Below are 22,119 nucleotides of genomic sequence, written 5' to 3'. Positions count from 1 at the left end.
AAACAAGAACGCTCTAAGCGACGCTAAAAAGAAGACGCTTCTTGTAGAGCAGTAGAATAGATATACGGATTTACGGACATAGCTGACATCGGACGATTCCCTTCTTGAGTATTAAATATATGTGTAGAACAACATCAGCGTCGACTACATATTTGATTGTTTCGGCCTTTCGCCGGTGTTACTGAAGTAGTTGAGTTCAGCGTTACTTCCAGTCAGATCTACACTAGATATATTTCCAAGAATCAACACCGCGCGGAAGCCTTAACACTATTTATTTAGTACTTGAACTATATAGGACCTGTAACAATGTTACTCAATTTTTATGAATGGATCCTGCTACGTAGAAGACGGAACCACGTGATCGGGAATCGTGGCGCCGCGCTGTGAAAACTGGCATTTAAAAAAAAATAAGCCAGAGACAACTGACACAAGCTCTAGGTGGAATAACCTAGCCAGGGTGTAGCCGAACATTCCGGGCTCACTTAGGTCTCACCAGCCACAAGAGGAGGCGCAAAACCGCAATGCAAAGCCCTCACCGTCTGGTTGAAAAGAGTGTTCATCATCCTATGACGACCAACAAATTCTATTCCTTTGTATTGGGAATCACCTTTGTTGTTGTCAAAATGGCGTAATATTTATCTGATTACAGAGACGGCATTGACAATGCTCGGGGCCCTGGAAATATTTGTACAATGGGCCACCACAAAAGGACACAATATTCTCTTTATCGCGGGGGCCCCTTAGACGATTATAGGCCTACTTCTTGCCCCCCCCCCCTTTTAGGCCGCCTATGATGATTCGTCGAATTAAAGTTTAAGCCAAACACATGACGTCTTGGTGCTTGATGGGCCTTTTCTGTTAATTAAGAAGTGCCTTAACCTTTACAAAATTAGCTCTCAATTGACCCCAATCATCATGTTGTTTACCTACCACCAGTGAAGTTTCATAAACTCTGACCTATGTAATACTGTGGTTCGTTGTGATCGGAAGTTACAAAACTACAACCGGATCAAGCTAAGAACAGCACTGATCTATATATGAGATGGAGAAGAAGGCGTACCTTTTGCAACGCTTTGATTGCCTTGGTCAAATCTTCCTGGTTCATCAGATTCTGTGACTCTCTGGTAGGACCTCTCAAGTAGCCAAACTGGGCAAGATATTTCTGGAATAAAAACAAATAATCTCATTAGGCATGACAATCTAATTAATATCTAGATACATACTGCAATTGTATAGATTATTGTAGATTACCATATGCTAGGACAAATTTGTACAAATACTCCTTCTTCCCTAGTGCTATTAGAGCATGAAATGGGTAGCCTGAGCTAGCCAGGAAAACCAGTGACTTGGCAGAATTTAAGTCATTGGTTAATATGCATGACTAAATGCATGACGCGTAGGACGTAATCATCTTCTTTTTTGAAGTAACGTCTGTATTATATAAGATAAGATTCAGATTTATTAAATTAGGTCACTTTAAAATATAGTAATATTTCCTATTCTTCGTGTAACTTTTTTGGTCTATTATTAAATAGAAGAGTAGAGTACCCCTTTTAGGCATAGTGATCTGTAAGGCATCTGTTTCTATGGTCGGCGGTTAACGAGGGTGTCATGTGGCCAGCACAATGACCATGTGCCTTTACTTTCCCCAACTTATGCCAGGTACCCGTTAGGGTTGGATGAATTCAGGGGCGTCTTAAAAATCCATAAGTTCATATCCCTGCCTTAGCCGAGATTCTATCCAAGACCCTTTGGTTCGGAAGCCAAGCGATTTATCACTCTGCCACCACGCCCTTCTTGGACAATTAATGTGTATGTCTAATTAGCATTGTTTCATGTTTTTAAAGTACCCCACCTTTATTTTCTCTGCTACAGGGCAAGCACAGAGAGAGAGAGAGAAAGAGAGAGAGAGAGAGAGAGAGAGAGAAAGAGAGAGAGAAAGAGAGAGAGAGAGAGAGAGAAAGAGAGAGAGAGAGAGAGAGAGAGAGACCTCAGTCGCTTAAGCATTTATTATAAGGGAGTCCTATTTATGGTTATTGGGCCAAAATAAAATAAAAAATAGCCAAAATAAAGGAACATTATTAACAATGACAACAAAAAGCGCCCAAGAAAAAACAAAAAAAAAACCCAGCGACAACTTAATCTGAAACAAAACAGTAAAAAAAAACCAACAACAACAAAAGAAACAAAAAAGAAAACACAAGAAAAAAACATAAATTTATTATAATGCACAACTCATTGTTGGACTCCCAGACCGGGCAAGCAGTTCACATTACATCTCCGCCAATGTACAAGTGTTACAAGTGGACCTCTGGCTAAACAATTAACATGCCTGAGCACAAACACGCAAAACACTGAAACACACACACACTCATGTACTCACACAACACACACACAGGCAAAGAGTTCGTTCCATACAACCTCCCCCCCCCCTCCGTATTTCTCCCCCCTCTCAATCATCGCATGGCAAGAGGATGGAAGTTGAACATTCTGTAGGAAGTTAAACCATCCTGCGAATCTTGTATGGTACGGCTTAACTAACAGGTTTAACTTGAGTAACACACCCGTAACAGATGCGCAGTTGAACACAGATAATCTTAATCGACCACGGGTGGGCAATGGTTATGCTTGCCCTGGTTGTAGCAAAATATGTAGGTCACAACTGGGGCTGCGTAGCCACGGGAAATACTCCATTCCTAATTAATCTTCGGACTCGAAGTCAAGCCTTAAGTATGTTAAATACAATAGTTCAAATAATAACGAATCTGCGTGTATGTAAAAGTTAATCTGCTGCGTTACTAATTCTCCCACTTCCAATCTATACGAGAAATTAGATTTTTACCCGGTTATTCTCTACTACAGTGTTTCCCAAACTGTGTTCCGCGGAACACTATTGTTCCGCGAGGCCCGAACAATTGTTCCACGAACAATAGGAATAATTAACTAGTTGGCCACCAGGTGAATTAATCTCTCTGAAAAAAAAAAATAAGCAAAGTGTTCCGCAAAATACCCAGAATGTGCGAAGTGTTCCGCTAAATACCCAGAATGTGCGAAGTGTTCCGCTAAATACCCAGGATGTGCGAAGTGTTCCGCTAAATACCCAGAATGTGCGAAGTGTTTGGGAGCCACTGCTTTACTACGTACCAATCGTGGTTACGGGAATGACTCTGACCGACAGACACGTTATAATGTGTTTTAGACATATATATTATTATTGTATTCCTTCCAGTATTAAGCCAAAGTCGGTGGACAAGAAACAAACATGCCTGCATTAAACACAGATAAAGGAGTCAATTAATTTGGGGGAAAGGGGGGGGGGGAGAAAAAAATGGGAAAGGGGGAGGTCAGAGTTTTAAAAGAAAGTTTTGATGTGCAAAAGTGTATTTGAGAATGTATTTGAGTTAGTGTTTATGTCAGTGGCCAGTTTTACAATTTGAAGAGTATGGTAACTGACCAGGCCACATTTTGATAAACCCGATTGTGTGTATGGAAAGACCAGCAAGAAACCAAACGAATATGTAAGTATGTTAGTATGTCTGTCAGATGTCACTGTGTATGTATGTGTAGACCACTGGAAAGCATCAATACGCTGTGAGACTGTGCTGAGTACTTACAAGGAAGTATAAATGACTACAAAAAAACAAATATCAGCGGAAATCGAAGCTTCTTATGGAGAACCATGAAACACAATCAATTAAAAAATAAAATTAAAATAACCTTGTAGTTGAAAGGTTACCACACAGTACGTAGCATAGGCTGAAACATATCCAATATATTGTCCTGTTGTGGAGAGATCTTGTTGTCATTTTTTTTCATGTTGTTACATTGTCATGTTGTCGAAGATAATGTTGTTACATTGTCATGTTGTGGAGAGATGCGTTGTTACATTGTCATGTTGTGGAGAGATGCGTTGTTACATTGTCATGTTGTGGAGAGATGCGTTGTTACATTGTCATGTTGTGGAGAGATGCGTTGTTACATTGTCATGTTGTGGAGAGATGCGTTGTTACATTGTCATGTTGTGGAGAGATGCGTTGTTACATTGTCATGTTGTGGAGAGATGCGTTGTTACATTGTCATGTTGTGGAGAGATACGTTGTTACATTGTCATGTTGTGGAGAGATGCGTTGTTACATTGTCATGTTGTGGAGAGATACGTTGTTACATTGTCATGTTGTGGAGAGATGCGTTGTTACATTGTCATGTTGTGGATAGATGCGTTGTTACATTGTCTTGTTGTGGAGAGATGCGTTGTTACATTGTCATGTTGTGGAGAATTGCGTTGTCATATTGTCATATTGTGGAGAGATACGTAGTTACATTGTCATATTGTGGATAGATGCGTTGTTACATTGTCATGTTGTGGAGAGATACGTTGTTACATTGTCATGTGGAGAGATGCGTTGTTACATTGTCATGTTGTGGAGAGATACGTTGTTACATTGTCATGTTGTGGAGAGATGCGTTGTTACATTGTCATGTTGTGGAGAGGTACGTTGTTACATTGTCATGTTGTGGAGAGATGCGTTGTTACATTGTCATGTTGTGGAGAGATGCGTTGTTACATTGTCATGTTGTGGATAGATGCGTTGTTACATTGTCTTGTTGTGGATAGATGCGTTGTTACATTGTCATGTTGTGGAGAGATGCTTTGTTACATTGTCATGTTGTGGATAGATGCGTTGTTACATTGTCATGTTGTGGATAGATGCGTTGTTACATTGTCATGTTGTGGAGAGAGGAAGTAGATTATCTTCAACTCTGAAGGAACATCCGAAACATACAAACATTTCCCAAACCAAACAAAGTTACAAAGTTCCAAGAGCTCTCATATTAATGAAGTTTATAACAGAGTATGTCAAGAGCAAGGGGATCAATCTACTATAGAGCACAGACCTATATAAGTATAATATATATATAGTCTGTGCTATTGAACCAATGACGTCAATCTCTAAAAATAGAGGGGAAAAAAAGGTGGGAAAGAGAAAAGTTTCTAGTGATGGAAAAGATTATAGCAGAAAAAAGATTCTGGACATTGAAGACTCAGTAGAAGTCGATAAGAAGAAAGTAATGGTATCAAGTAATTTCCCATGCGGGCCATATTTTCTAAAGCTCATGCCATTTAATGGCGGTTAACGAGGATGTCATGTGGCCAGCACAATGACCAGCCGTCTTTACTTTTCCCAACCCGTGTCAGGGAGTCGGGTGGCGTCCTACGTGTCCCGCAAGAGGCAAGAGACTGGCAGCTCATGAAACAAAACTATGAACTAAAAATGTAGAGACACATGTGCAGCAACATAAGCGGGAAGATGTATTGCAGCGGGCCAGTGCCCTCTGTGGGGGTGCAGCACACCGGAATGGAGGATCGGATGGTACAATGTTTGACAAAATGGTCTGTTCATTAATAAGGAATTCAGAAACTACACACACAACTTGACTCACCAGGCCGGAAACCGCACAGGGGCGGGACCCATCCTACTTTGAAACCGGAAACGTGTCAAGAGTGTTTAGTGTGACATCTTGTGACTGTCACTGTTTCCAGAACTTTCTTTAAGTATCAGCCTCTCTAAATCCCCACTTTAACCCCCCCCCCCACCTCTCAATCTTTCCCTATTGCAGTACCTCTAAAAACAACAAACGAGAGCCTAACCGGCATGCCCTTAAGCGAATCAATGCTCTACTACATGGATAGATTGCAAAACTAAAAGTCTTATTGAAAGGGAAGGAAACAATTTAAATCAAACAGAAATAATACAATACCACGTTTACACTAGCATACTAGCAGACCCATGGACTAAACATTATGCATAATTATTTATGCGTGTAGTGATAGACCTTTTAGACTTCTGAAAGCGAATCAATTTGTTGTTAAAGAGAAATATGCAAACACAGGCAATGTACAACTATTGAAAGCTGTCTAGTGGACAAAAAAAGTCTGTCAGTTGTACGGTATATGCAGTGAATACAATAGGAAACCATAGTTTAAATATAATTTTAATAAATGTAATAACAGTTTTGAAATGCTTAATATGTACTTCCAGGCTCGTCAGCCACCTTGCAAAAGTGTTGTTTGTTTTTAAAAAGTATGCATACACGTATAAACTTAAAAAAAAACAATATTTAAAAGTCAGCTGGTGTGAACCTCAACACAATACAATATACAGACATGTACAGTAGCCGCCTTCTTGTCTCTTTAAAACACAAGCTTATCTGATTATCATGTGTTGTGTTTGTGTTGTTTGTTTGTTAAAATTGAAAAACGAAATTTTCGTCAAATTAAAACTACATGCAAGTTAAAAATAACAAAATAATTGAAAATGTAACAAAATTAATTTTGTAACTTCACAAAACAGCGTGAAAATAATATATAGATGAAGAAATAAATAAACATAAATCATAAACGCTTCCAATGACATAATTTCATCATGTCGTTAAATTTTTTCGATTTGTCCCAAGAAATAAAATAAAAAAAAAATAAACCAAACAATGTACACCATTTTTACATCCCCTGCCATTTCAAGGGACGCAATCTTTACATCAAACGGCGGAAATCCCGGCAAAACTGAAGCAAATTGAACAGAGTTATCTCCGCCCGTACAAAGACAACCGATTGAAACGATTGTGTTGTTACAAGAAATTAGGCATTTGCCCAGAGGAAATTAAGGGAGCATTCTCGTTCTCTCGGTTTCCCCAGCTCCCACATCCTCCACGCCGCTACCAAAAAATAAACTAAGATCGCTTATTACATTGAGACCAACCAGCCTTGTGGGAGGGTAGAGAGACTGCAATAATACAACTCCCTAGATTCTATTAGGATTGCTTTGTGTTGGGGGAGAGACGGGGGTAGGGACAGTCTATGGGTCTCTAGTTCCAGACACACCGGACAGTACCTCACTCCGTCTAGAGGGAGAGGGCGACTTTGAGGAGGGGGTGAAGAGGTCAAGAGAACAAGAAATCAATAGAAGTATTAAAAAAAAAAGTTTTGCAAAGATGATACATCATAGAGACGGACAGCAAGGGGAACAACTGGCACAACAAGAGAGACAACTGGAAAAAAAAAGAAATGGACAACTGGTACAACAAGAGAGACAACTGACAAAAAAAAAAAAAAGAAATGGACAACTGGTACAACAAGGGAAACAACGCATGCTAGTTAAGCTTTGCAAAAAAAAAAATGTTTCACTGTGAACCGAAAAAAAAGAAAAAAGCCTCCAGAACTGATTGAGTTATGACAATTAATTTAATTCTTTGAGGTCGACTCAGACTAGGCCATAACTTTGACACCAATGCAATTTTAATAATTATACCTCTCAGGGGCCCTCTAGAAAATTGTAAATGGATTACAGACTCCATCAACGGCATATCGGTAACACGCATACCATGTTGAGTTATTTTCTTCTTCTTTTTACAACAACAAATGTCTATGTTGGAGTGTTCAGATGACTAGACCAATACATGAGATGAACTGCGCAGTGGTTTCCAAATCAGGGAGCTCTCCATATAGTTTTCTTTCTATTGGGGTGCTTTGGGGCCAGTGTCTTATACGGGCCTCTTGGTAAAGAGAGCAGTTTTGGAGGACGTCTATTGAGTTATGAGGTTACTTATTTTCAGATATGCTTTTAAATAATTAAAGCACATTGTAAATGCTGCAGAAGAGATGTCGGGTATCTGGTACCAGGAAAAGAAGACAAATGAGTTTCACAGTTACTAATCAACACTCTGGAGGGCAAAAAGAAGAACTCCACATTACTGGGAAGAGACGAGATGGTTTGATCATATTGTAAGACATGCCTCACTGTCAAAAGTCCTCCTTCAAGGTGCAGTGGAGGGAGCACAAAGAAAGGGTCGCCCGAAGGTTGGACAATATCAACATTGGACCAGCCTCTCTTTTGATATCCTGAACTTGTGCTGACCGGGAAAAAAATTGGGATTTGGTGACGCGAGCTGTGACAGTGCCCCTACGACGAAAGTCAAGACAGATGATTATGATGAAGATGATATTCTTGTTATGATAAGTGGGTCACGTCTGCTGCTCTTTATTTTACCCATGCACTAATTATCATTGAACTAAACACAAAGTCACACTATCCACATGTTTTATCTTTTAATTGTTTTTGTTTCGTAAACTTTCCAGTTAGCCTATGATAGTTTTCGAAAACAATGTATGTTAACTCTTTCTCTCCGTAATTATTTACCACATTCTGGTGGAATGAACGTTGGTATCGTCAGTTAGGAGAGAAAGAGTTAAGGTCCGACCAATACACGTTTCCATAGCCCTGAATTTTCGCACGATCTTCTACTGCATAAAAAAGTGGATTAAGAGAATTTTTTTTCTAGTGGCGAATGTAATACTAATTGTTTTTTTGGCGGGCCCATGTATCAAATGATGTCTGAATGCACGAAACCCTGAATTAATACACATTTTTTGTTTGCAAAAAATCTTGTGCACGCGCACTACACATTACACATATTTATAATTATGCATTTAACGCCCATAGTTAATTAGGTCAGGTTTGTTGTACTTGTGAGTTCTCTCCCTTCGAGGCTATGAAGTGGTCACGTGCTCATCCAGCAGAAGTGACCCCACTTGACATGTTCTAGCCACAAAAAAAAAAAGGTTATGTCTCACGCGATACACAGCAACCGACGCCATTAAGGTGATGAGTTCACTTCTGCTAATGTTATGAACGATGCATAAGACCGTGATAGACGGGTTCGAACCCAAAGCTTTTGTTGTTTTGATGCTCTTTCAGATTTGAAGATGATGACATCGTAGCCCAAAACCTCACGCAGGACGGCGGCGGGCGGGGTTGGAACCCGGGACCATCGTGATCAACAGTCGAGAGCGCATACCACACGACCAGGCAGCCATCTACCTCCTCAGAGCAGGGCCTTTTTTTTATTTAACAAAGAAAGGCAATGATTCTAGACTTGTATTGCTAATGACTCAACTTCTGACAGTGACATTCTTCAAGGAACATCCAAAACTTGGACATCAGGTCATGCACAAAGATTGATAGCAGAATTGTTATCTTATTTAAATTTAATTCATTTTACCCAACAGAATACTATATTTCAAATAATAAAGCTAGTCTTCGAGTCCCGAAGATTAATGAGGAATGCAGTATTTCCCGTGGCTGCGTAGCCCCAGCTGAGACCTACATATTTTGCCAAATCCAGGGCAAGCATAACCATTGTCCGCAGTTGGTCGATTTAGATTTTCTTTTCGTCGTCTGCGTTTGTCCTCGGCAGTGGATTTTCTTTTGGTCTCAAATTTCAAATATTACATTATAAACATTATTTCTTGTTAAAAGTAGTTCTTTTTAACGGAACAAAAAATAAGAGAGAGAGATCGTGTAGAGTTACTAAAATTTCTCTCCTCTATCTTATCTTTTCTTATCTTTTATCTTATATAATAGAGACGTTACTTCAAAAAAGAAGATTACGTCCTACGCATCATGCAATGACTTAAATTCTGCCAAGTCACTGGTTTTCCTGGCTAGCTCAGGCAACCCATTCCATGCTCTAATAGCACTAGGGAAGAAGGAGCACTTGTACAAATTTGTCCTAGCATATGGAACGAGGACTGTGCCTTTATCTTTGTGTCTTTCTGATAGATATGATAACTCTATAAAATGAAGACAAAGTATTTATTTTAAAAAAATTATTAAACTTATAAATATACTATATGAATCAAAAGAAACTTTTCACTCAGATACATATGTATGTACATTTAAAATAAGAAGAAAAAAAAAAGATCTAGATGTTTAAGGAATTGATTGGTAAAAAAATATGCAAAGGGAAGTAAGCAAAAATTACAATGGGCAAATAAGTTTTACCGAGGTCGTTTCCCCTGACACGTATGACCATACGATTCTAATGTAATATATACTTGTACAGTATTTAAAAGGAAACAAAATAAAATGTTTATAGAAACGTCTCGATAGAAAGTATAAACGCTGATATTTTTGGTGATCAAACTATTTGCTTGCTTTGTTTATCCTCTTGGATACAAAGAGATAATGACAGGGAGAAAGAAAATATAGACATATGTTTATCTTCTATAAAGAATTGAGTCAAATGTTGGACAGTGTCTGTTGTTCAGTGTACTCGCCATGTGTACAGAGACAGGTTATGAAGATGCACACCACTCGAGTGCACATTTGACAAACGATGCGCTGTACACAAAACGACAAAGTCCTATCAATATCGTATTAGTCTCGTGCCTCAGTGACGTCATCAAGCTTCCTAGCAGCCCGTGACCCCTCCCCCTTTTCCCGGCAACCCCCACGACATCCGTTGTAGTACCAGACTTTGAGCGTTATTAGATGGAAGAGACATAAACAATGGCCCTTATTGCTGGCCCGGGCCATGGAGCCAGACAGAGTGGCGGGGACGGCCGTCGTTACTTGGGGGCTATCCAGTTTCTTCACCTGATCCGATAAACGGCCAGAGTTTGGGGAAGGGGTGAGCGTGGTGGAACGCAGATGAATGACGACCAGTCCGCTGACCCGCCTTGACCTACGACCTGTTCCAGACGATAACTATGGTCAACTGCAGATTGTTTGCCAGAATTGACAAAAAAGGGAGATAGAGAGATAGATAGAAAGATATATATATTTAGAATAAAATTGTAAAGAGAAGAGAGAGAGGAAAGAAAGAGAAAGAGTGAGGTTACATTAGAGAGATAATGGAAGGAGGCAACGAGAAGACGCAAGTCAGAGAGACAGAGTAAAAGAGTAATGAAAGTAAAAAGAGATATACAGAGAGGAAGGAAATAAAGAGAGAGAGATAAAGACAGATAAATAAGGAGAGAGAGGGGATACAAATAAATGAGTGAAAGAGAGACAGAGAGAGAAACATAGAGAAAGAGAGAAAGAAAGAAAAATAACACGCGAGGTGTGGGTTTAAGCGCCTCTATTCTGTTTAACACTTAGCAACCCCCCCCCTCCCCTTTTCCCCCCTTTCTAGATTTAAAAATGTAGACACCAATAGATATAGTAGTTACAATGGCCACATCTATCACGTGACTGAGCATGTGATCAAAACAAAAACGATCATGTTAGAATGTTATATACGCAAGTGTCGTCCCTCCTCCTCTAGAACCGCATGACTTACGACACTTTCACGGGGGAGACTATGTTTTCTTTGAAACAATGAATTAAAAGCAAGATTCGTTGCTAGGGCTGGAACCCACAGGCTCCCGCAATCGCTCTCCAGACGCGTTTCAAATACCATTCACGCTCTCCTCGCTAACCCTCTAAACGCCTTTCAAATACCTTCTGCAAGCTCTTCAAATACTCTCTACATGCCTCTTCAAATGCCCTTTATATGCCCCTTCAAATGCCTTCTACATGTCCTTTCAAATGCCCCTTCAAATGCCCTTACAAATGCCCTCAATGTACTCCATCAATCATCTTCTACACGACCTCCAAACGCCCTCTACATTATCAATCAAATGCTCCACCACTTGTCCTGCAAAAAAAAAACAAAAAAACAAAAAAAAAACTAAAAAGTCTGTTTCAGTGAAACACAAAACTGCATGTCTGTGACGATCTCAATCCTTTACAACAGACAAAACTTAATACTGTAAAACAGAATTACCTCCATTGCAGAGAGGGCGGGGTAGAGCAAGGAGTAGGACGAGATCCATATCTTATAATTACTAAAGTGGTCATCCCTTGAGAGTGCCCCAGATGTAGTAATCAGAAGATTGAATCGGTCAACTGAGACATGAAAACTACTAGGGTCAGATACAGAATAGGTCGATGTCAAAAAATATAGTCAATGTCTTTGACATTTTGTTTATCGAATTAGCATTCATAACTTGGCCAGGCCATTTCAGACAAAATATGTACAATGCCATCACAAAAGAACTAGGGATCTAGAAATCTATTTCAAATACTTTATTTTGTTAATTATGCTATGATCGCCGTTTGGGAAATAAAAATAATGAATTCTGGAGCCCTGGAACGAGCATTGATTTCTCACTTTTGGCGTTCTTAACTTCCTGTTTCTCTCTAGTCAATTTCTGGTACAACAGCTGGTCGCAAGGCACTAGCTACGCTACACAGCTCAAGTCTCTCAAGTCTGCTCTGTTTTACACAAGCTCTTCACGACGACTAAAGATCTATAACAGGGTTCATAGCTTGAGCACGACTGCATGATCTTAGTTCCGGTCAGTTTTTTTTATTTTTTAAATTCTTTATCAGTTATTGAGATCAGTGGCTAGAGATAATCGCTGAGTGTAACAAAAGTATTTTTCAACAATAACTTATTCTTATGACAGTATATCAGTAAATAACATACCCTAAATATTTATTACAAGTGACACAGGTCTAGTTTTTTTAAAAAATAAATATTACATCATACGCGTATTCATTGTAAACCTAGAGGATCTTGTTAATTAGGAACATAAACTTTATTAAGATATATTTTTCAGCTTTGGGAAGAAATACTTATATCCTATCTTATAAAATACTGACCTTGCGTCAATGATTAGGTCCTAAGTGTGTTCCTAGGTCAATCAAGTCATGCATTTTAATCAATGACTTAAATTCTACCAAGTCGTTGGTTTTCCTGGCTGACTCAGGCAACTCATTCCATGCTCTAATAGCACTAGGAGAGAAGGATCATTTGTATAATATGCATTAGAATATGGGATATATGGTTTGTCTTTTGCTTTGTCTTTCTGAGTATTTTATTAAGTTTTGTTTTTGTATTTGAAGATTATGGTTTAGGGTTTTATGAATAATTGCTACTTTACTTGCCGTGGCATAAGGAATAAGAAATGTGTAATTAATTTTTTATGCTTTTATGTTTGTATGTAATGGTCTGGTACTATGTGCGATATTACTTTTGAAATATTTTTAAAACACTTTCTTGTAAATATAGATTCTAACTGATAAAAGTCAGTTTTATTTTTTTTTAAATCTAATTTTCTCTAAATAATAGTAGGAGTATATGAACTCGATCTTCTTCATGTCTCTCGGGAGATGGAACATATTTTTACTCCTGTTTTTTTTTCTTCTCTATTCCCTCTTGATCTAGATTCATCCTACAGAAAATGTAATCACTTTTTGGCTTCTTCGCCTAAATCTACTTCTTTCCCGCGCTAACTCAATCAAATCGAGAACGAGTCTACAATTTAAAAGTCTCCAGACAACAAACAAATCAGAGATCGTGGCCAAAAAAAAAACAAAAAAAAAAACCAAGTCTCAGAAGCTACAGAAGTTGAGTTGTAACAAGAAGAATCGGTAAAGTTTCACAGACATAAAACAGACAGATAATTTTCTGCTATGGGATTTCTATCAATCCTTTCATCTTCCCGGCTCTTGTCCCGGAGTTCTAGGTCAGTCAAATATTATTTATTCTTTGGCATCAATTCTTTGAAAAATGGCCGTTCGTCATCACTGGCCAGATTTTCCACCCTCTATGTGTATTACAAAAATAAACATGACGTTTTTTATTTCTCTTTTATTTGGCCATCGACTGACTTGATGAGAATAGTGTGTGTGGGCGGGGGGGGGGGGGGGGAGGGGGGTTAGTGAGGGTGAAAACTGGGTGCGCGTGCACAGTCATACTTGATGAGGAAGAAAAAATCCTCCATGAGTTTGAACAAATAGTATTGTTTTGTTTTAATTTAATTATTTGTCTGACTGGGAAATACATTTTTGGCTTGCAAATATCGTGGGGAAAAAAAAAGAGGTCAAGAGGAAATAATTTTCACAATCCCCATTAATACTAAATAAGAAACAATCTGGGACAAACATTAACACAGAGTCGACACAGACACACAACATTTTAACAAATCCTATAGTACAATAAAGCAGATCTTAAAAACCAGTAACATATATGAAAAACTATTATATGCTTCTGTGTTTGGTTAAAACTGCAGAATTATTTATTGTCCCAAAGAAAACATGAATCAATCAAAAATAAAACCAATTAATTAATTATTTAGTGAAATTAAGTCATTGCTGTTTGATATAGCAACAAAAGAAAGAAATATTACAGCATTGAGATATATGACTGTAAATGTACAGTTCTTTCCTGCATATAAACTTTGATTTGAATCAAAAATAAAACCAATTAATTAATTATTTAGTGAAATTTAGTCATTGTTATTTGATATAAAAATAAAAGAAATAAATATTACAGTATTGAGATATATTTTTGAAGCAGCAGCCGACAATGATGTGACACGTGACTGCAGCACGCTCAATGGACAGCGAGGACAGAGAGTTAATACAAAGTGTTAAACAACATGGTAACACTCTTTCTTCTAGGTGAGGGAGAGAGAGAGGGGATTAGACAAAGAGAGGGAGTACATGATAGAGAGAGAGAGGGGTGATGAGAGATGAGAGTAGCAGAGATGAGAGAGAGAAGACATAGAGATGAAAGATATAATGAGAGATTAATGAGAGAAAGAGAGGTGCGAGTGATGACAGAGAGGGAGGGAGAGGAAGAAAGAGGGAAAAAAAAAAGAAGAGGGGTGAAAGAGAGAGAGAGATAGTTGTGAATGATAAGCAAGAAATGAGAGGGAGAAAGTGAAAGTGTGTTTTAAAACGACACGATACTGAAGTACATGATACTAAGGAGTACTGAGACTGATATACATGATACTTATGATACTAAAGAGGACAAAGACGCTCTCCATTTAAAAAAAGAGAAGCTTATCCCTACTTATACATCCACGCACGCATCTCCTCTAATGACGTCATCTGACACATTTTTGTTACAAACTTTGGTAGCAGACGTGACCTAGATAGCCAACAACTTGGACGTTACTCATATCAACAATATCGGAAAACTAAAAATAAATAGATTTAAAGGGGGGGGGGGGGAGGGAAGGGAAGTAAACAAAGGGAAGCAATCGGGAATAAATAGCAGATTCTTACAGACGTGATTAAAGGAAAAAGGTAAAGTTGGTAAAAACGACTATACATGACAGCGACTACACTTCCGGATGGTATCGCTCGAGTCTTTTAAGTCTGAAAGTAGAGGAACGGAATAAATTATCTTATGAAGTGGCGGGAAACTCGGAAACGAAACATTTTGTCAAAGTGGTACCGGGCAAAACATTCGTTCCTAATGGAAGTGTACCGAACATTATAACGTCAACTTAAACATAAAGAAAACAAGTTACTGTTGAGCTGAGTGGGTTCCATACATGTGAAACACAAATAGCAGGGGCATTGACTCTATCAGGACAAAACATCGGGACTTGTTCTTATTGTACCATCCAATTTATTATAGTTGTCTATCCTAAGACAAAATACCGGCACATCCTCGTGATTTCACTAGTTTGTACTACAATATTCAACTACGTGTTGAGTCAAATAAAAACACACTGGTAAAAAAGGGGCATTAACTCTAACAGTTCTAATTATAAATGTATAAAAAGAGAAACAGAATTACACTGAATACAGAATAGTTTATTTATTTATTTATTTTAATTATTAGTTTATTTATTTTGATGATTTCATTTTATCTCTGGTAAATGTATTACTTTGATAATAAAGTAAAAAAATAAGAGTCAAAAAGAGGCCCGATGCCCAAAAAGAGGCCCGAGGCCCAAAAAGAGGCCCGAAGCCCAAAAAGAGGCACGAGGCCCCAAAAGAGGCCCAAGAAAGAGGCAAAAGAAAAAGAGTCAAGAGTCAAGGAGTCCTATGATGAAATCACTAAATGATAAGGCCAAAGCTGAGGTTTCCAAAACTAAAAAGAAATGGGCATTCAACCAAGACAGTATATGTGGAAATACGCATATAGAACATGAAACAACATTTTACAGAGACACACCGATATTTCTGACCACATTTATCCTATACAGATTTACAATAACAAACACAACACAAACACAAAACACACTACAGCAGCAGGGTTTAAGGAATGTTTGGAATTAAAAAAAAAACTTCTTCAAAGCAGCACAGGTAAAGTAAAGTAAAGTTCCCCTTTGAGACCTTGTGGTCTATAGGGCAGATGATGTAAAGATCACCTGTTTCTTTGGCCTACGGTTAACGAGGGTGTCATGTGGCCAGCACAACAACCAACCGCCTTTACTTTTCCCCAACTATTGTCAGGTTCCCATTAGAGCTGGGTGGACTCAGAGGCGCCCAAGGATCCCGAAATAAAAAATCCCAGTCTTCACCAGGATTCGAACCCGGGACCCCCGGTTCGGAAGCCAATCGCTTTATCGCTCAGCCGCCGCGCCTCCAAAGCAGCACAGGTAAGATTTAGTATCTTACCACCACACCAAGCTACTGCCCTTTTGTCTACACGCCATTGCGGTGTCAGCAATGGGTCAGTTTGTAAATCACTTACACTCTCTCTCTCTCTCTCTCTCTCTCTCTCTCTCTCTCTCTCTCTCTCTCACTCTTCCTCAATCACCCTCTTTGCTCACCTCACTCTCATTATTTCTTCCTCCCACTCTCTCGACATTATTTTCTAACCCATCGTTCACAGATTAATTTGCCTCTGTGTCGATTTCTAACTGCTGTCTCCCCTCCCATTGGCGTGCACATAGATGCACCTCTGAACAATGCAAATGTAAAATGGGTGTGTGCGTGTGTGTGACGTGTAAGAGCTTAGTCATTGCTGAGAGGAGAAATAAGCTTCTAGCGACCAAACGATTATTACGCTAAAAGACGGTGTCGACGGGAGATAACCATTGTTAGATTAAAATAAAATATAAACTGTATAGGTTACGGCCCCTGCCGACTCCACGTTTCCGAGTGTTTTAAAGAAAACAGGACACGGAACGTCACAAAATCGCTTCACGTCTAATCGCATAAATACATCTGTATGCCAGTGTTGTTTATGAGAGAGAGAGAGAGACAGAGAGAGGGAGAGAGAGAGAGAGAGAGAGAGAGAGAGAGAGAGAGCTATACGAAAAAAAAATTACTTAAAAAAATTAAAAGCTTTTATTAAGTGTGATTGTATCAATGGACCTCATTCACCAAAACGAACAGTCACCTGATATTATTGATAAAACAAAACAAAAAAAAAACTGTCACGTGATAACCATTGTTGATTCAAATTAGATCGTAATTTGTATAAAAAAATAGGGAAACAATCTCAACCTTGTTTTTTTTACGATTGGGGAATGAGGTCCGTTAGTTTGGCTGGTCATGTAATTAAATTTGTAAATCTGTGCGATTAGAAATATTTTTACCAACGGTTTTTATTAAGCGCAATCTCAAGCATTTAGCTTTCTCAATACGCTATGATCCTATCATATGTCTCGATCAGTTGGGGAAAACGGAAGGGGGTGGGGAGAAGAGGGTATTTGTGTGAATGTTACCGTGATCACTTTCTAAATGAGCTAAAAAAAAAGATTGTACAACTTGATTTCGAACTCGAGGGCTCAAGCCTCCTCAACTTATACCACCACACCTGTCAAGTACAATTTCTTTCCTTTGTTTGATAGCAGACAAAATAATCAATGACCATTAGTTAATTTTAACTAATCGCTTAATTGTGTTATTGATTCTTGTTTTGTTTTTTTCACGTACAAGAAATAATTGTGCAAAATTTCAACTTGATCCGAGATTGGGTGTGGGAAAAAATAACGTGTACACACTTTTTACCAGACGGACAGACAGACAGACAGAGTGAGTTGATACAAGTTTCGTAAATAATAATGAAGACTGAGATTTTGAATATCGGAAATTTTAGGACGCCCGAGTCTCTAATGGGTACCTGACATTTGTTGGGGGAAAGTAAAAGTGGTTGGTCGCTGTGCTGGCCACATGACACCCTCGTTAACCTTTGACCATAAAAACAGATGATCTTTACATCCTCTGTCCTATAAATCGCAAAGGTCTGAAAGGGTTAATTTACTCAGTACATCAGTGAACTTGTGCTGAGGTAAAGCGTTGACTTCTTAGTCGAGTGGTGACCTACCTCTACATCCCAGTACATTGACTTCCTCACCTTTTTGTTTTCTTTTATATAACTAAGTGTGAGACCCTATATACTAAGAAGACCTATATAGTTTACTTAAAGACAAAACAAAACTCTCTTCTTTAACTCAGTTAAAAGCGCATCACAAAAACAAACCTTTTTTCCCCCCAGAAACTCGGTCACATCAATTTATTTTACCATCTTTAAACATCTCTATTACTGTAGCTCTGCTTCTTGTTTCTGACTTTAAACTCACTAACGCCACGACTCCTCACTTCGACCCACGGGCTATAGCTTTGTTTTTTTTTTTTCTTTAGGCACCTGGAGCCAATAGTTTATGAGAATGTTTACGGTAATTGTGTAACTCTCCTGCCTTGAAGTGCCCCTTCCTTAATCTAATTATGCACATTACCGGGCCTGCTATGAGGAAATGGGCGGTGGAGGGGGGCGGGGGACATGAAGGAAGAGAGCCAGTGATGTCAAGGTAGCTCTGAATCCAGTAGTCAATTGGAAGAGCAGAGAGAGCTTACAAACTGTTCAAGCTGTGTTACTCTGACCCAGAAACCGCTCATTTTTTAAGGCAAGAGAAATTCTGAATCGCCGAGCCCGGATAGACCAAGAAGTCACATGATTCAGGATTAAAAATCACGTGACTCAGAACTAGGAAGTCACGAGGTTTAGAACTAAGAAGTAACGGGACTCTGAACTATGAAGCCATATGATGTAGAACAAATTCATCTTGACCTAAACCTTTTACAATTCATAAATTATTTCCACTTCCTACACTTTGTACACCCGATACACCGATAGTGAACACAACATTGATAAAAGTCTCCAGTAATATACGATTGCATTTGGTTTTGCATTTACTAGAGTTCATAAATTACTGAAATGTGACTGGGGTTCGAACAGGCATTGCAGTTGAATAGGTTCACCAAACATCTTGTATCGCAGCCCAGTGACCACCTTGTACTCTCAACCTCTCCACGTAGTATTCACCACCCCGTGCATTAGCATAACATCGGGGGGGGGGGGGACAATTGATTGGAGTGACCTACTAACCTAAAGATCCGAGAACATTTAGCCACGTGATAATATTGATAAAACAATGAAAATTACGTATTACGTGACAGCCTTTATGGATTGCGTAATTTGTATAGAAGATATAGAGAACTACGTGGCAAAATGTTGTTTGTTTACGATTGGTGAATGAGGTCCATTTATAAATTGAGTTTGATTCAAACCAACAGCAAGTTACATCGAAGGCGTTGTGGGGAAAAAAACGGCAACAGTAAAAAGGGCACATGTTATAATCTTTTTTGTTTCCTCATTACCTGTTTCGGATATTCCATATTTGAAGATAACTCCATCCTTGCACATACCTACCGCAGGTCGGCGTGGGATGGCCGCGAACAAGGTTTGAACCCTGGACCATCGGATGCTAGTCCATGGCGCATACCACGCGACCATTCTTATAATGAACCCAGTTACTAAAACTAGTCTCGATTTTAGTTGTATTTTTAAAGACCATGCACAATGGACCTCATTCACCAATCGTAAACAAATAACATTTTGCTACGTGGTTCTCTATCTCTTCTATACAAATTACGATCTAATTTTAATACACAGTGGCTGTCACGTGACAGTTTTTTTTCCGTTGTTTTATCAATATGATCACGTGGCTAAATGTTTGTTTACTATTGGTGAATGAGGTCCATTATTTTCAGTATTCACAGTAATGACAAGAAAGACGGCTCAGTAGTGCACTACAGCATGCAGATATAAGGTACCAAGTAAAATGTCATAACGCAAAGAACTTGAAGTTAAAAAAGAGGCTACAAAAAAAGAAGAGTGGTGGCTTAGTGCTCAAGCTGGGGTCCTGGGTTCGAACCTCGGTGAAGACTTGAAGACTGGAATTTTTAATTTCGGGATCTTTGGGGCGCTCCTTAGTGCATTCAACTCTAACAGGCACCTGACTTTAGTTGTGGGAAAGTAAAGGCTGTTGGTCGTTGTGCTGGCCACGTGACACCCTCGTTCGTTAACCGTTGGCCAAAGAAACAGATGACATTAACATCATCTGCTATATATACTGCAAGGCCTGAAAGGGGCACTTTATAGTAAAACGTATTGGAGGCTATTAAATGTGCATTTTTTAGGAGTGTGACAGTGCAGATTCAGATAATTCAAAGTGTATGCATTGTGTGTGAATGAGAGAGAGAGTATGAGTGTGTATGTGTGTATGGGTGTGTGTGTGTGTGTGTGTGGACGGTTGCACGGTGATATTGTTTCACAAAACGTGTCCACAAAGACTGGAGCTGATTTGAAAGTTTTGCTTGTACCTGCTTCCAGAACACCTGGCTCTTACCTTCTGGGAATACCGCGATGACGTCACACACAAAGGTCTTCAGCTTGTTGTCTTAACCCAGTATAACCTCTTCTTCCACTCACGCACACACGCACGCCACAGGATAAAAAAAAATAACACGGCTTTTTTTGTTATGTTAAACGGTTGCTATATCTGAACCTAAACAGCATCCCAGAGTCACAGTGACACAAGGATTCCCTCCCCCCCTTCCAGTTTCAACCATCTGAACCAATCCCTGCCACAGTACATCAAGTCAAAGACTCACTGCGAGGCGTGGGTGTAAGGCAGCAAAAATGAAGTGCTGTGTTCTATCTCACTCAAAGGTCAATGCATTAATTTTGTGTTTAATGTCTACGTTAAGGTAATGATTTAAGACACTTTGGCGGGAAAACAAGTTCTGCAACAAATACCAGAACCTTGTTTCGGATAAAATTAACTGTGGGTGATTTAACTTAATTTATTGTTTCAGCCGATGTTGATTCCCCCTGCTGTAGTGCTGTCTAACAAAAAAATGTAAAAATTATTTAAAAAAAAAAGGGTGAAGGACTCCGAATTTACAACTATATCTCTCTATAATGTAGTTATTTCCCTTATTCGATAAAAAAAATGCTAATAATTAATTGGCTGGTTGGTAAATTTTTAAAATTGATTCATGTTTTGTTACTTACAATAAATAATTGTTTAAAGTTTCAACTTAGTCCTAGAATGGGTGTGGGAGAAATAAAATATACAATTATCTAAGGTGACCAAACCCTACATATTTACCCGAAGCTGTGAAAACTGAATCATCGATTTCTATTGTTAGTATCAGACAAAATAACCAGTAATAAATTGACTAATTGTTTATTTTTATTGATTCGTGTTTTGTCTACGCCATTTTACACTTGATCCGAGAATGAGGGTAGGAGATTTTTCCATCGATTAGTTTTTATAGACCAGTGCTTCTAAAACTGAATCCTAACATTGTTACTGCGATAGATCATTGCTTCTCAAACTGAATCTTAGGAAAATCGATGCTATGGATCAGTGCTTCTCAAACTGAACCTTAATTGACACTGCTTCTCAAATTTAATCCTCAGATTGTTAATGCTATAAGTCAGTGCTTCTCAATCTTAGGACCATCGAGCAATAAAAGGAGGCGCCAGAAAGTAGATACTGTGGGATGCAGCCTGGCGCTCGGAAAAAAGGTCGTCTCTATACGAATTATTGAAAATTTGAATCCCGAATCCACATATCGAGACCCCCCACCCACCCCCAACGGTCTTAACTTGATTTGGACTCATTAGGCTTACGTCTGAGTTCTTTTGTATCCAGGAGATTTAGTTTCCCTGTAGCAGAGCCAGGTAATGATAACGAATAGTGAATGGACCTCATCCACCAATCGTAAACAAACATTGAGTCACGTGCTTCTCTATCTCTTCTATGCAAATGACGATCTAATTTTAATCAACAATGGTTATCACGTGACCTTTCATTTTGTGTGAATGGGGTCCATTTGTAAGGTAACGTGTTCAACGCAGCTTTCACACACAGAGGAAAATGAATTCCCTGTGAATTCACTTCTCAAAGAATATAACACGAGACCAGCGCAGTTAAGGAGACGGGAGCTGCTACTTAAGGCGGCTGTATCTTGGAGGAGATAATATAGGAATGGGGAGAAGCGAAAGGGAAGGGGCAAAGACAATGCCCTCGCTGTGATGCCCCCCCCCCCCACCAACCCACTCATTTATACCTCAGGTGGCAGTCGGTGGATGGAGCACACTTACTGACACTGTACTGCACTGGCACACATGCGTGAACATACAAACGCCCTGTTAGGGACGCACCCTCCCCCCCATCTTAATAAATAT

At 39.0% G+C, this 22,119-nt stretch overlaps 1 protein-coding gene across 8 annotated transcripts in view; it reads right to left on the bottom strand.

Annotated features, from left to right (window-relative positions):
• Positions 1 to 22,119, bottom strand: part of LOC106073705 (matrix metalloproteinase-2-like) — a 153,656-nt gene that overhangs the window by 34,885 nt on the left and 96,652 nt on the right. For all 8 annotated transcript variants that reach the window (XM_056005418.1, XM_056005422.1, XM_056005417.1 and 5 more), the window contains one exon: positions 1,061 to 1,162. In XM_056005418.1, the coding sequence (XP_055861393.1) occupies positions 1,061 to 1,162 (102 nt within the window). The remainder of the gene's footprint in view (positions 1 to 1,060; positions 1,163 to 22,119) is intronic.

The sequence above is a fragment of the Biomphalaria glabrata genome, chromosome 12, assembly GCF_947242115.1.
Source record: "Biomphalaria glabrata chromosome 12, xgBioGlab47.1, whole genome shotgun sequence".
Lineage (NCBI taxonomy): Eukaryota > Metazoa > Mollusca > Gastropoda > Planorbidae > Biomphalaria > Biomphalaria glabrata.
The sequence above is the reverse complement of the archived record's forward strand: the minus strand, read 5'-3'. Positions and strand labels throughout refer to the sequence as shown.